At 42.9% G+C, this 12,280-nt stretch overlaps 1 protein-coding gene across 2 annotated transcripts in view; it reads right to left on the reverse strand.

Moving 5' to 3' along the window:
- The window catches only part of gnmt (glycine N-methyltransferase), a 52,468-nt gene that overhangs the window by 10,483 nt on the left and 29,705 nt on the right, over positions 1–12,280 (reverse strand). For both annotated transcript variants that reach the window (XM_048597151.1, XM_048597150.1), the window contains exons 3-5: positions 7,693–7,806; positions 6,360–6,502; positions 4,516–4,637 (exon numbers count right to left, since the gene is read on the reverse strand). In XM_048597151.1, coding sequence (XP_048453108.1) covers positions 4,516–4,637; positions 6,360–6,502; positions 7,693–7,806 — 379 coding nt within the window. The remainder of the gene's footprint in view (positions 1–4,515; positions 4,638–6,359; positions 6,503–7,692; positions 7,807–12,280) is intronic.

Here is a 12,280-nt window from a genome sequence, read left to right on the forward strand (position 1 = left end):
CCGGAGTTTTTTTTGTGATGTTGAGAAAAGGAAAAGTCTTGGCCAAGTCATTGGGATAATTTCCATTTTCTTTTTCAAAATGATGAGTTAAAGTTGTTACATGATGTACCAGCTCTCTAAACGATCATCTAATACTAGGAAATGCCTTGATTTAACATCTCACCTAAGAGACAATACTGCAAATTGTGCAGCACTTCTTCACAATCACACTGGAGTGTCAGCCTTGATTATCTTGGAGTGGGCTTGAACATATCATGTTCTGACTCAGAGCTGACAATGCTACCAACTTTACATTTTGCTGAAGTTTCCGCTAAAGCCCTAAAGGCACCAAATTTCCCCAAGTCTATCTGGGACACTTTCATAGAATGATCATTTCTTTAACCAAGAAATGTCAAATGAGATCAAGTAATCTGCAATGAGCCTCTACCAGACAGAAAATGATCTCAGATCAGACCACTAAATTTACATTAGAATCTGGATAGGAAGTAGTAACCATTTTTATAGCGTTAGATCTGGGAGAATAAAAGAATTACGCCACAAGATACCACATTTTTAACACATAATAAACTTTACAATGTTAGAACTGTAATATAATCTATAATACCTGTGCTATTTATTTCTAAAACTTAGAATTAATGGAACAAATATGGGTAATATAGTTTAATCAAACATACCATGGTACACATTAAATCTAGCAAATGCAAGCAAAACAAATCCCACTGATTTCTCAGCAATTCTCCACAGAAATTAATGTGGATCATCAAATTTCACTCAACGTCAAAGGGATTACAATTCTTCATTTTGTCAATCTGGCCTTGAAACCTCCTCTCAAGATCTGCTGTGTCATGGACAGGTTCCACAACTATTTCAAAGTGAGTGGCACGGTGGCTCAGTGGTTAGCACTGCTGCTTCACAGCGCCAGGGACCCAGGTTTTATTCCACCCGTGGGCGACTGTCTGTGTGGAGTTTGCATGCTCTCCCCTTGCTTGTGTGGGTTTCTTCCAGGTGCTCTGGTTTCCTCCCACAGTCCAAAGATGTGCAGGCTAGGTGGATTGGCCATGCTAAATTGCCCATAGCGTTCAGGAATGTGTAGATTAGGTGGGTTATAGGGGGATGGGTCTGAGTGGGATGTATCAAGGGTCAGTGTGGACTTGTTGGGCCAAAGGGCCTGTTTCCACACTGTAAGGATTCTATTCTAATACCTCCCTCCACACCTGCTTCAATGCCTACTCCAGATCTGGTCAATCACTCTGCTTTCCTGAGTCTACACTCCCCTGGATGCCAGAAACTGCTCTCCAGTAATTACTCCAAGGCACAACTCCAGTTTTTGTTTCACTGACAGGTAACTTCACCAAGCTAGAACTGCCCCTGGCAGATTTCCTGATCTATAATCTTGCTAAACTGATGAAGACTCACCAGATTCAAAATGCTAACTGTGCTTTCTCCCCACAGATGTTGCTAGGCCTGCTGAGTCTCTCCAGCAATTTTTCTTTTAGTTTATAATTTTCCCACTCTTCTTCAGTTGCTCCGGATATGTGTGCATGACATCTTCCAGCCAGCTAGCATGTTACCCACTATACCATTAGCTTTTATTTTCTACAATAACCTTTGATGTTGAACCTTAACAAATGCCTCCTTGAAATCCAAGTAGAGTACTTCAAAAGGCTTCCAAGTACCCACAGCCCACCAACATCAAGTGAATTAGGCTATAGATTCCTGTTATTTGTCCCTTCCACAACTTCCTGAACACAGAGATTATATTTGCTATTTTTCAGTCTGATGGAACATTTCCTGAATCAAGGGAATTTTGCAAAATTGACTCCAACATATTTACTATCCAATTAGCCAACTCTTTTGTGGCTTTAGGATTAAGTCCATTCGAAACTTGTCAGTCTTCAGCTCCATCGGTTTGCTCAGTCTCACCTCCTTAGTGATTGTAATTTCAATAAGTTCCTCACTGTTCATCTGAGGAAAATGCAAAGTGGCTTCAAGAAAACTTGTCAGACTTAGTGAGTAGGCAAGGACCAGCAGATGGAATATAATGTGGAAAAATGCGAGGTTATTGACTTTGGTAGGAGGATCAGACGTGCAGAGAATTTCTTAAATGGAAAGAGATGAGGAAGTATAGATGTACAAAAAGTCACTGAAGACTAACATGTAGCAAGATGCAGCGAGCTACTAGGAAAGCTAATGGAATGTCAGCCTTTATTACAATAGGATTTGAGTACAGGAGTAGTGAAGTCTTGTTTCAATTGTAAAGAATCTTGATCAGACCACACTTGACTACTGTGTACAGTTTTGATCCTCCTACTGTAGGAAGGGGATTATTAGCATGCAGGGAGTTAAACAAAGGTTGACCAGCCTTAGTCTTAGGATAGCAGGACTGTCCTATGAAGAGAGATTCGGGAAAACGGTCCTGTGTTCTCTAAAGTTTTACAGAATGAGAGGTGATCCCACTGAAACCTACAAAATGCTTAAAGTGGTGGACAGACAAGATGCAGGTAAAATGTTTCCCCTGATGCGGGAGTCTAGAACAAGAGGACAATTTAAAAAATAAAGGTGAAGCCACTTAATGTTGAAGTGAGGAATCTTTTTTTTTAATCTCAGATGGCTGTAAGCCTTTGGAATTTTCTACCCCAGAGGGCTATGGAAGCTTTGTCTTTGAGTGTACTAAAGGTAACAGATTTCTAAACGCCAATGATGTAAAGGGATATGGGGAAAATGTAAGAAAAATGAATTGATGCCAAGATTGCACTGAATGTGAGAGCAGGCTAACAAGCTGAATGATCTACTCCTGCTCCAATGTCCCTATATTCTTACAGTATTCCCTTTATCCAGACCACATACTACTTAGAGTCAGAGTCATACAACTGCATAGCATGGAAACAGACCCTTCGGTCCAATTCATCTATGCCGATCAGATATCCTAAATAAATCTAGTTCCATTTACCAGCATTTGGCCCATATCCCTCTAAATCCTTCCTATTCATGTACCCATCCAGGCGCCTTTTAAACATGCAATTGTACCAGCCTCCACCACTTCCACTAGCAGCTCATTCCATACATGCACCACACTCAGTGTAAAAAAGTTGCCCCTCAGGTCCCTCTTAAATCTTCTCCTTCTCACCTTAAAGCTATGCCCTCCAGTTTTGGACTTCGCTATCCTGGGGAAAAGACCTTGTCTATTTACCTTATGTATGTCCCTCATGATTTTATAAACTTCCATAAGGTCACCCCTCAGCCCCCAACACTCCAGGGAAAATAGCCCCAGTCTATTCAGCCTCTCCCTGTAGCTCAAACCCTCCAACCCTGGCAACATCCTTGTAAATATTTTCTGAACCTTTTCAAGTTCCACAACATCCTTCCTATAGCAGCTTCCTCAAGAACTTCAATAAATTGGTTAAATTTCCCTTTTGCAAAACCATATCGACTCTGCTTGATTACTTCGAATTTGTCAATAAGCCTGACTACTGAATGTTAAATAATAGTTTCTGACATTTTTCCCTATGACAGATCTTAAGCCACTGGCCTGTAGTTTCCTGAATTCTGACTGTCTCTCTGCTTGAAAATTGGAGTCACATTAATTATTTTCCAATCTAACAGAACCTACTTTAAATCTAAGGAACTTTGGAAAATTAGAACTAACCCACCAAATATCTCACTAGCCACCTTTTTTTAAGGGGCCTATGATGAAGTATATCAGGATCTGGCGACTAGTCAAACTGTACATCAACAAACTGCTCAGTATCTGTTACTGGGTGATTCCAATTTTGTTGCTTTCCTGTCCCCTTTCCATTTCCTGATTTACAGCTGCATCTAGGATGTACCCTTTATGGGGAAGACTGATGTAAAATACCTGTTGAGATCACCTGCCATCTCTGTTTTCTAGTGGGGGTTGGTTGGCTCGACTGGCTGCTTTTTGATGCAGAGTGACATCGAAGTCCGGGGTTCAATTCCAACACCAGCTGAGGTTACCATAAAAGGTCCCACTTTCTCAATCCTGTCCCCTTGCCTGAGACATAATGACCCTCAGTGGCACTCTCTACTGGCAGAGCAGTCCTATGATCCAGTAGGAGTACAGCAACTTTTGCTTTACCTTTTATTTTCCATTACAAATTCCACAGCCTCACTTTGTGCAGGTCAAATGCTCATTTTGTTAAGTCTTCTTTTTCAAATATCAATAGAAACAGTTTCTATATTTCTAACTGGCTTTTATATTTTTACATTTTTTAATATTTCTAATTTGTTTTTATATTTCTAGTTATTGTCTCTCACTCTAACGTTTCCTTCCTTATTAATCCTATGGTGCTGCTCTTTTATATCTATCCAACCTTATGAGGTGCCACACATCTTTGCAAAAGTGTATGGCTTTTCTCTAAGTCTGATGCAATCTTTAATTTTTTTATTAGTTAACCATAAATGGTGGGGTCTCCTCTTAGCATTGTTCTCTCTCACTGGCCTATATGTATTCAAACGTATTCCGAATTAATCCTCTGTTCTTGGGCACAATCCTACCTCACATCTGGTTGTTCATCGCTGTCCTTGTTTGGAACCTGAACAGTATAATCCAATGTCACCATGTGAGGTTTGTTGTTTACATACAGCACAGAAGTATTTATATCCCTGGTGAGGTCACTCTGGAAGGCATAAATTGCAGATAGTTTACTCCTTGCTCATGATGTGGTGACTTAACAAATGTTCTTTTAATATGTAACTAAAACGAGAATCATGAAAGCCATTCTCTAACAAATACACTGTGTATATGTCTCTCACCTAACACAATATAAAAAGAGTGTACCAAATATGTTGAGCTGTGGGGGAAATGTTTGACCTTCCCCCCTGGCAGCTTGTTTGGAGCTAAGTACAGATTACTGTGTAGAAAATATCCTGAATCGTTATTTTCTGTCACCGGAACCACAGGGCTCATGCTGATACAGTAGAACATTGTTATTGTAGAGCTCAGGGAGTTTTGCTTTGCAACAAACACAGAGAATTCTAGAGAAACACAGCATCTATGGAGAGAGAGAAACAGGGCGAACATTTCGAGTCCTTCTTCTGTTCTGAAGAAGATCGCACCAGACTCCGAAGCAGTTTCGAATAGCATCATGGTCAGCACAGATGTGGTGGGCTGAAGGACCTGTTTCTGACTGTACGGTTCTATATTCTATGTTCAGACCTGCTGAGTTACTCCAACATTCTCTGTGCTTGCTTCAGATTTCCAGTATCCGCAGTATTTTGCCTATATTTGAGATTTCTTTTGCAACTGTTCTATATCTAACCAGGAAGTACATGGCTTTAGAGTGCACACTTGCAAATAACAATAACAATTTTAAACTAAAGGAGGACAATGTGCTGAGACAGATGAGCTATCATAGAATGATATAGAACTAAAGAAATCCATTTGACTCAACATGTTTGCATCATCTATTTGAAATTAGACCCAATTCTTGGCCCCATCTGAGAGCCTTGCAGATCTTCTTTTTCAAGAATATTCCAATTTCTGTCCAAATGCTAGAATTGATTCTAATTCAGATATGCTTTGAGGAAATACATTACAGATCAGAACAACCTGCTCCGTGGAAAAGAACTGTCTTCTCATTATGCCTTTAGTTCTTTGGTCAATTATATTTCAGGGCTCTATTGAGAGGGAGATTGTGTTGTGGAGGATTGGAGAAATCCCAAGGTGTTACATACTAAAAGTGAACTCAGGTAAGCACATCTAACATTTGCGTTAAAGCACCATTTGAAATTTTCAACCTAAGATAAAATTACTATCCAGATGAAGGAAAGATAAGTAATCTTCACCCAATCCAAGACAGATTTCAGAGGGGAGAGAAAAACGTGGTGAATGGATAAAATGTATGTCATGTACATGGATTTTCAAGAATGATTTAGATAAGATACAATAAAGGAGACCACTGGAGGAAACTAATGGGTATGGTTTTTGGAGGAAGAGTAGAAGTTTGGATCAAAAGCTGGTTGGAATGGTAGACATAAAGAATTATGAGTTAAAGCATGTTATCTTCAAATTGAGGATGAAATGGTTATCATATGGGAAGGATGGCAAAGCAATGAAATATGGAATAACTCAGGTTTACTCGATTAGCTTGGTAGGTGGATATAAAAAGAGAGGGTCGAAAATTGTGGCTACTGTTGTAAACACTGAGGAGATTCAAGGGTAATATGATAGAGATCAAAAATAGGAAGGTAAGGATTAGTTAAATCAAAACAGAATGTCTCTGGGAATTGGGCTGAATCTAGAACAGGAGAGTGTAGATATATTATGTAGCAACATCTTGGTACCTTAAAACATATGCAGAGCACTCTCAGACAGCTCCATTCCCACCGACATGAGTTACCTTGTAATAAATATTTTTGCCTTTTGGTGCTTCGCCAGTTTCTAAGATGGCATCATAGTTCCTGTGGTCAATGATTAAAATCCCACCTGGTTTCACCATGCTGGCAATATTTCTTAGGGCCAGCTTCTGGTCACTCTGGTCACCTAAAGGAACAAAATTATAAACAGTTCCAACTGGCCGTTCATGGATTAGAAAGGAAATGATTTCACCCAAATGGAAAGTTAGTCCAATAATAAAAAAAATTCTGAAACAAGAAGCCAACCCACATGTTTCCCAGTTTAAACAGTGGGGGAAGAGTGTCACCAATCCAGTCTCACAAATTAGGATTAAAACTTTCACGCACAAGATTCTTAGGGGACTTGACACAGTAGATAATGCAAAGTTGTTTCCCCCTCATGGGAGAGTCTAGAACCAGAGGGCATAATCTCAGAGTAAGGGGTCACATATTTAAGGCAGAGATGAGGAGCAATTACTTCTCTCAGAGGGTAGTGATTCCATAGACAGCAGACGGGTATCAAGGCTGGGTGTTAAATATATTCAAGGCCGAGATAGGCACCTTTTTAATCACTGAGGGGATTAAGGGTGACAGGGAAAAGACAGGAAAGTGGAGTCGAGAATTATAAGATCATCCATGATCTCGTGGAATGGTGGCACAGGCTTTAATGGGCTGAATGGCCTACTTCTGCCCCTGCATCCTTATGGTCTCATCATCCAAGAAGCAGCGGACTCCGTTTTAAGCGTACCTATTTTCAGTCACAGCATTAGTACTTTAAGGGAATTGGAAAGGAATGCAGATTGGTAGGTTCAGTGTTTTCGCAGCACTATTAGCATGGCAGGAGGCCCGGGAGTATTTCCCCAAACTCAACAAGCTAACCTCGAAACCGCACTCTCCCTTGACATCTCTGATCACTCCATCACCAGGGAAAGGCCCAGTCTGACCCTCCATCAATCACTCTGATAGCAAATCACCAGCCCCCACCCCCCAGCCAAAATCTTGGTACAATCAGCCCCGATCCATCATTCAAAACACTACAATTATCAAAAGATAGCAAGAACTGCCGATGCTAGAGTCAGAGATAACACAGTGTGGAGCTGGATGAACACAGCAGGCCAGGCAGCATCAGAAGAGCAGGAAAGCTGACGTTTCAGGTCAGGACCCTTCTTCAGAAACGTCAGCTTTCCTGTTCCCCTGATGCTGCCTGACCTGCTGTGTTCCTCCAGCTCCACTCTGTGTTATCACAAGTATCAAAATGTTTCTGCGGGTCTCATATCAGGAACTCTGTCAAAATTTTGTCAGAGAAAAGTAAGAAGTCAGAAAATTTTTTGTTTTTACCTTTGAAGTCTGGTAAGTGCGCGAATGAATTTCCTAAACAAATGACAGCATCGAATCCATCACCTGGCTTCTGGATGTCATTGGGTAATGTCAACCAATTAGCTTCTTCGATCACTGTGAAGCAAAGCAAGGAAGTTTATGGCTCCTGTCAAAGACACTCAGCAGGTTACATGTTAAAAAATTCAGGTTGATGCAACTCAATCAATCTTTAAAAAGAGATTCAGAGTGGGACCATGCCACAAAATGAGGACATTTGGCCCGTCATGCCAATGCTGGCTTCCGTACAGCAATCCAGCCAGTCCTATTCTCACATACTACTCTGTTTCACTGCAAGTCTATTTCCCTCAAGTTCCAAAATGACATTCTTTTTAAGCCACTCATTGTCTGTGATATAACTCCACAGAGGCCGGCATCCTGTCACCAAGTCACCTTTTATTTACATGTGCACAGTACATGATGCTGGTCTGGCTTCCTTAGAGGCGGCTCTCAGAGCGAGCAGAACCTCCGAAATGTCTCTTTATATCTGTCAGCCAGGGCTCCCCAGATTGGGGCCGATGGCCTGGTCCAATCAGGGATCTCACACACTGTGAGATCCATCTGGCTGACCTTGTTAGGATCACGATGCATCTTCCCCTCTGAGCCTGGGGATGTAGGCCGGTTCTTATTTGTGTAGTATTTCTTTGGGGCATTTTTGCACTGGGTCTGATTCATCCTCAGATATGGGCAGTATGCACCAGACCGCAGCCCGTCTCGGAAGAAATTGATCCTCTTCTTCAGGCAGTAAAGGCTGCAACGTCTACCATGGTCTGCCTCAGATTCCTAGGTTTCTTTGACGTTAGATGGAAGGGGGAGAACCCATGGGTTCCTTTCCAGCTGTTCTGAGGGACTGGGTATATTTTGCTCCAGCCCTGTTTGCGAGGGAATAGCTTTCATGACGTCCACGTGGTTGTTCAGGACCGCCTCACCTGCCCAAACTTTGTATATCACGGGACATGACCTCGCGTTGACTTCACCTTGTACCCATGCAGGGCCATTTCTGTGGTTCCGGCACCAAAGCTTTTACCCAGAAGTAAACGGCCTCTCTCATGCAGAGGATTCTTGTATTGGTGCTCCTCATGTTGTTTCACCCTCAGCCCCTGCCCAAGTCCGGGAAAATCAGATTTAACCTAGCAAGGAGTCCTCTCCCCATTAGCAACTCTGCTGGAGCTATCTCTGTACTTGTATGAGGGGTGGTCCAATAATCAAAATTGGAACCGGGACAGTTTGCTATCGAGTGAAGCTGTAGGCTGTCTCTTTAAGCCTGCCTTCAAAGTTTGGACTTTCCGCCAGACCATTGGAAGATGGATGGTATGAATCTGCCTTGTACGCTGAATGCCATTCAACTTTAGCAAATACCTGAATTGCCTGCTGGCAAATGATGGCCCATCGTCTGTGACCAACACTTCCGGGAGCCGGTATATTGCAAAAGATGCTCGCAGCTTTCCTATCATCACCCCACGTTTAACAAATGAAATCTACGCACGTCCAACCACTTCGAGGGGGCATCCACAAGGATGAAGAACATTGATTCCAGGAAAGGGCCTGCACGGTCCACATGTAAACAAGTCCAGGCCATTCCCACAAAAGTGGGGTAGTTGCTGGCAATCATTTTGATCTTTGTTGGCACTTTCGGTACTCATAGCACCAACGCGGCTATGTCTGCATCCAGTCCTGGCCAGCAGGCATAACGTCTCACCAACATCTTCAATTTGGTCATCTCTGGGTGACCCTGGGTGAAGCTCACCCAATACCTGGCAGCGACCTTTGCTCGGGACATTCTCCATAATAATATGCCATCCTCTACTGTGATCTGTTCTCTCCAGGTCCACAAAGGTTTTCAGTTCTGGTTGTGATGGCCCTTTTGTTTCCCCCATCAACACCAGCTATTTCAGTTTTGAAAGGTCCGGGTCTTTCTGTGTCCACAGTCTGATTTGTCAGCAGTGACTGGAAGAGTGCCCAAAAAATTTAAAACCATTGAAGACTCTTCCAGTGACAGTACCACTGATGATGTATCTGCCAGCGAGAAGCAGCTCAAGGCATCCATATTTGTTACTTGGCCTCCCGGATGGCAATCCAACTTGTAATTTTACGCGCTTAGAATTAGAGCCCACCGCTGAATTTGTCCTGAAGCTATGGGCAGCACAGCCTTGACCTCTTTCAGTAGCCCTAGCAGGAGTTTGAGTCTGTTACTATTACAAATTTACATGCATAAAGGTATTAGTGGAACTTTCTCATACAAAATATGATCGCCAAACCTTCCTTCTCTATCTGGGCTTATTTGTGCACAGCTTCTGCCGAAGTCTGGGAAGCATATGCTGTTGGGCGTTCCTCTCCATTGGACCACCTGTGAGCTAATGCTACCCTGATAGCGTACAGAGAGGTATCGCAAGTCGGCACCAGCTCTCCCCTGGGATTACAATGTGCCACACCTTAGACGATGACAGCTGCTTATTCAGTTCCTAAAGGCTATGTCTTGGCTACAAGACCATTACAAAGGCTGACCTTTTGTGAATAGCAGGTGCAAAGGTGCCAGGCTGGAGGCCAGGTTACGTATGAACTTTCCGTAATAATTCACCGATCCAGGGAAAGAGCTGAGCTCCGGTACAGACATGGGAGTTGGGGCACCTTTGATTGCCCTCACTTTATCTTCCAATGGGTATAACCCAGTCTTGTCAACTCTACAGCCCAAGTAGGTCATTTAGGGTGCCTGGAACACACCGTTTTATCCCTCCTAAGGCATACGCCCACCTTGGAGGCACGCCTAAGGATTATGTACAAGTTCTTTGAGTGCTATTTATTAGTTTTCCCTGTTATTAGCATATTGTCGAGTTAAATGGCGATCTGGGGTAGACCTTGTGAAATGTTCTCCATTGTTCAATGAGAAATGGCACAGCCTAATTATACCCCAAATGGCAACCTCGTATATTTGTACAAACCCTTATGGTTATTAATACTAGCATACTTCTGGGAATCGCCATCTAATCGCAATTGCAGGTACACATGGCTCATGTCCAACTTCGTGAAGGACAGACCCCCTGCCAGCTTTGCGTACAAGTCCTCCATGTGAGGGATTGGGTATTTATCCAGCTGTGATAATTAGTTTACCGTTTGTCTAAACTCCCCACAAAGGCGGACCGACCCATCAGGCTTCACAGTTGGTACAACTGGTGATGCCCATTCCGTAAACTGGACTGGTTTGAGGATGCCTTCGTTTCCAGGTTTCTGATTTCTGCCTCCCCGTTTGCCTGTAAAGCAAATGGCACTGGGCGGGCCTTGCAGAATCATGGAATTGCTTCCACGCGTGTGGAATGAATTTCCTGAGGATGTGAGCACAATCACAACGTTTAAAAGACACTTGGACACGTACGCGAATAGGAAAGGTTTGGAGCGATGTGGGCCAGGAGCAGGCAGGTGGGTCTCGTTTAGTTTGGGATTATGTTCGGTATTGACTCGTTGGACTGAAGGGTCTGTTTCCATGCTGTATGACTCTATGCAAGTTGGCCTTAGCTTCACTGATAGAACCTAGACCTTCCTGAAAAACTTCCAGGTATTTAGTTAGGACTTCACTTAGGCAGCCATTTTCTAATCGAAAAATGTTAAGACAATTCAGGTGAATCTTTCTGAACCAATTTTGCCTTTTCAAGCTTGGGCCCGAGCCTTTTACTATAATCAGTGGTAACTCCATTAGCTGCTTCTCATACGAGACCACAACCAAAACTGCACTCTTAATCTGTAAAAGTTCCCCAGCATAGCGTCTCAGTCTAGCCGAGGTCTTACGCAAACTTAAGGGTTGGAGTCCAGAGTGAAGGCGGTTAAAGACTGGTTCTGCAATCACTGATACAGCTAAAACTGGCATCAACCTCCAGTAATAACCGGGTGACCATTTAACCAAACGCTTATTTCATTAGGATCTGATTTGGATATTGCTAAGCAATTTAACTGTTCCAAGCCGGATATTGGCGCACTTTCCATAGAACATAGAACATAGAACAGTACAGCACAGTACAGACTCTTCGGCCCACGATGTTGTGCCGAACTTTTACCCTAATCCTAAGGTCTATCTAACCTCCACCCCTCCACCCCTTTCCATGGTGTGCACTTTCCTGGATATTGGCCTGTGAGGTCTCTTACTCAATTCAGGCCGAGTGGAATTCTTTTGCTGTCTGGAGTTCATACACCAGCAGCAACGACAATGGCTTACTAGCCCGGATCCTGAAGAAAATGTTAACCATTTGGATGAGGTTTAGCTTTGTTTTGGGGTTTTTGCTGTGGGCTTACTTAGAGACCCTCTGTTCAGGAAATGTCCTGGGTGAAGCTATTCAATTACCTTCACTCAAGTGGTGTCCCATAAGCTCAGTCAGCCTGGTGAGGGTGTCCACTTCCATCAGCATACCCTTTAACTCATATGCTCCACTTGCTATATTTTCTAATGACAAAGCTAGTTGAGGTGCTTATTTGAAGTCCAATTGGGCTTCAGCTAGTAGGTGCTTTTGCATGGTTACATCATTAATCCCACTCTCTTTGCCACTGAAATAACTCCATAGCGGCC

Source organism: Rhincodon typus, chromosome 5, assembly GCF_021869965.1.
Source record: "Rhincodon typus isolate 14 chromosome 5, sRhiTyp1.1, whole genome shotgun sequence".
NCBI lineage: Eukaryota > Metazoa > Chordata > Chondrichthyes > Orectolobiformes > Rhincodontidae > Rhincodon > Rhincodon typus.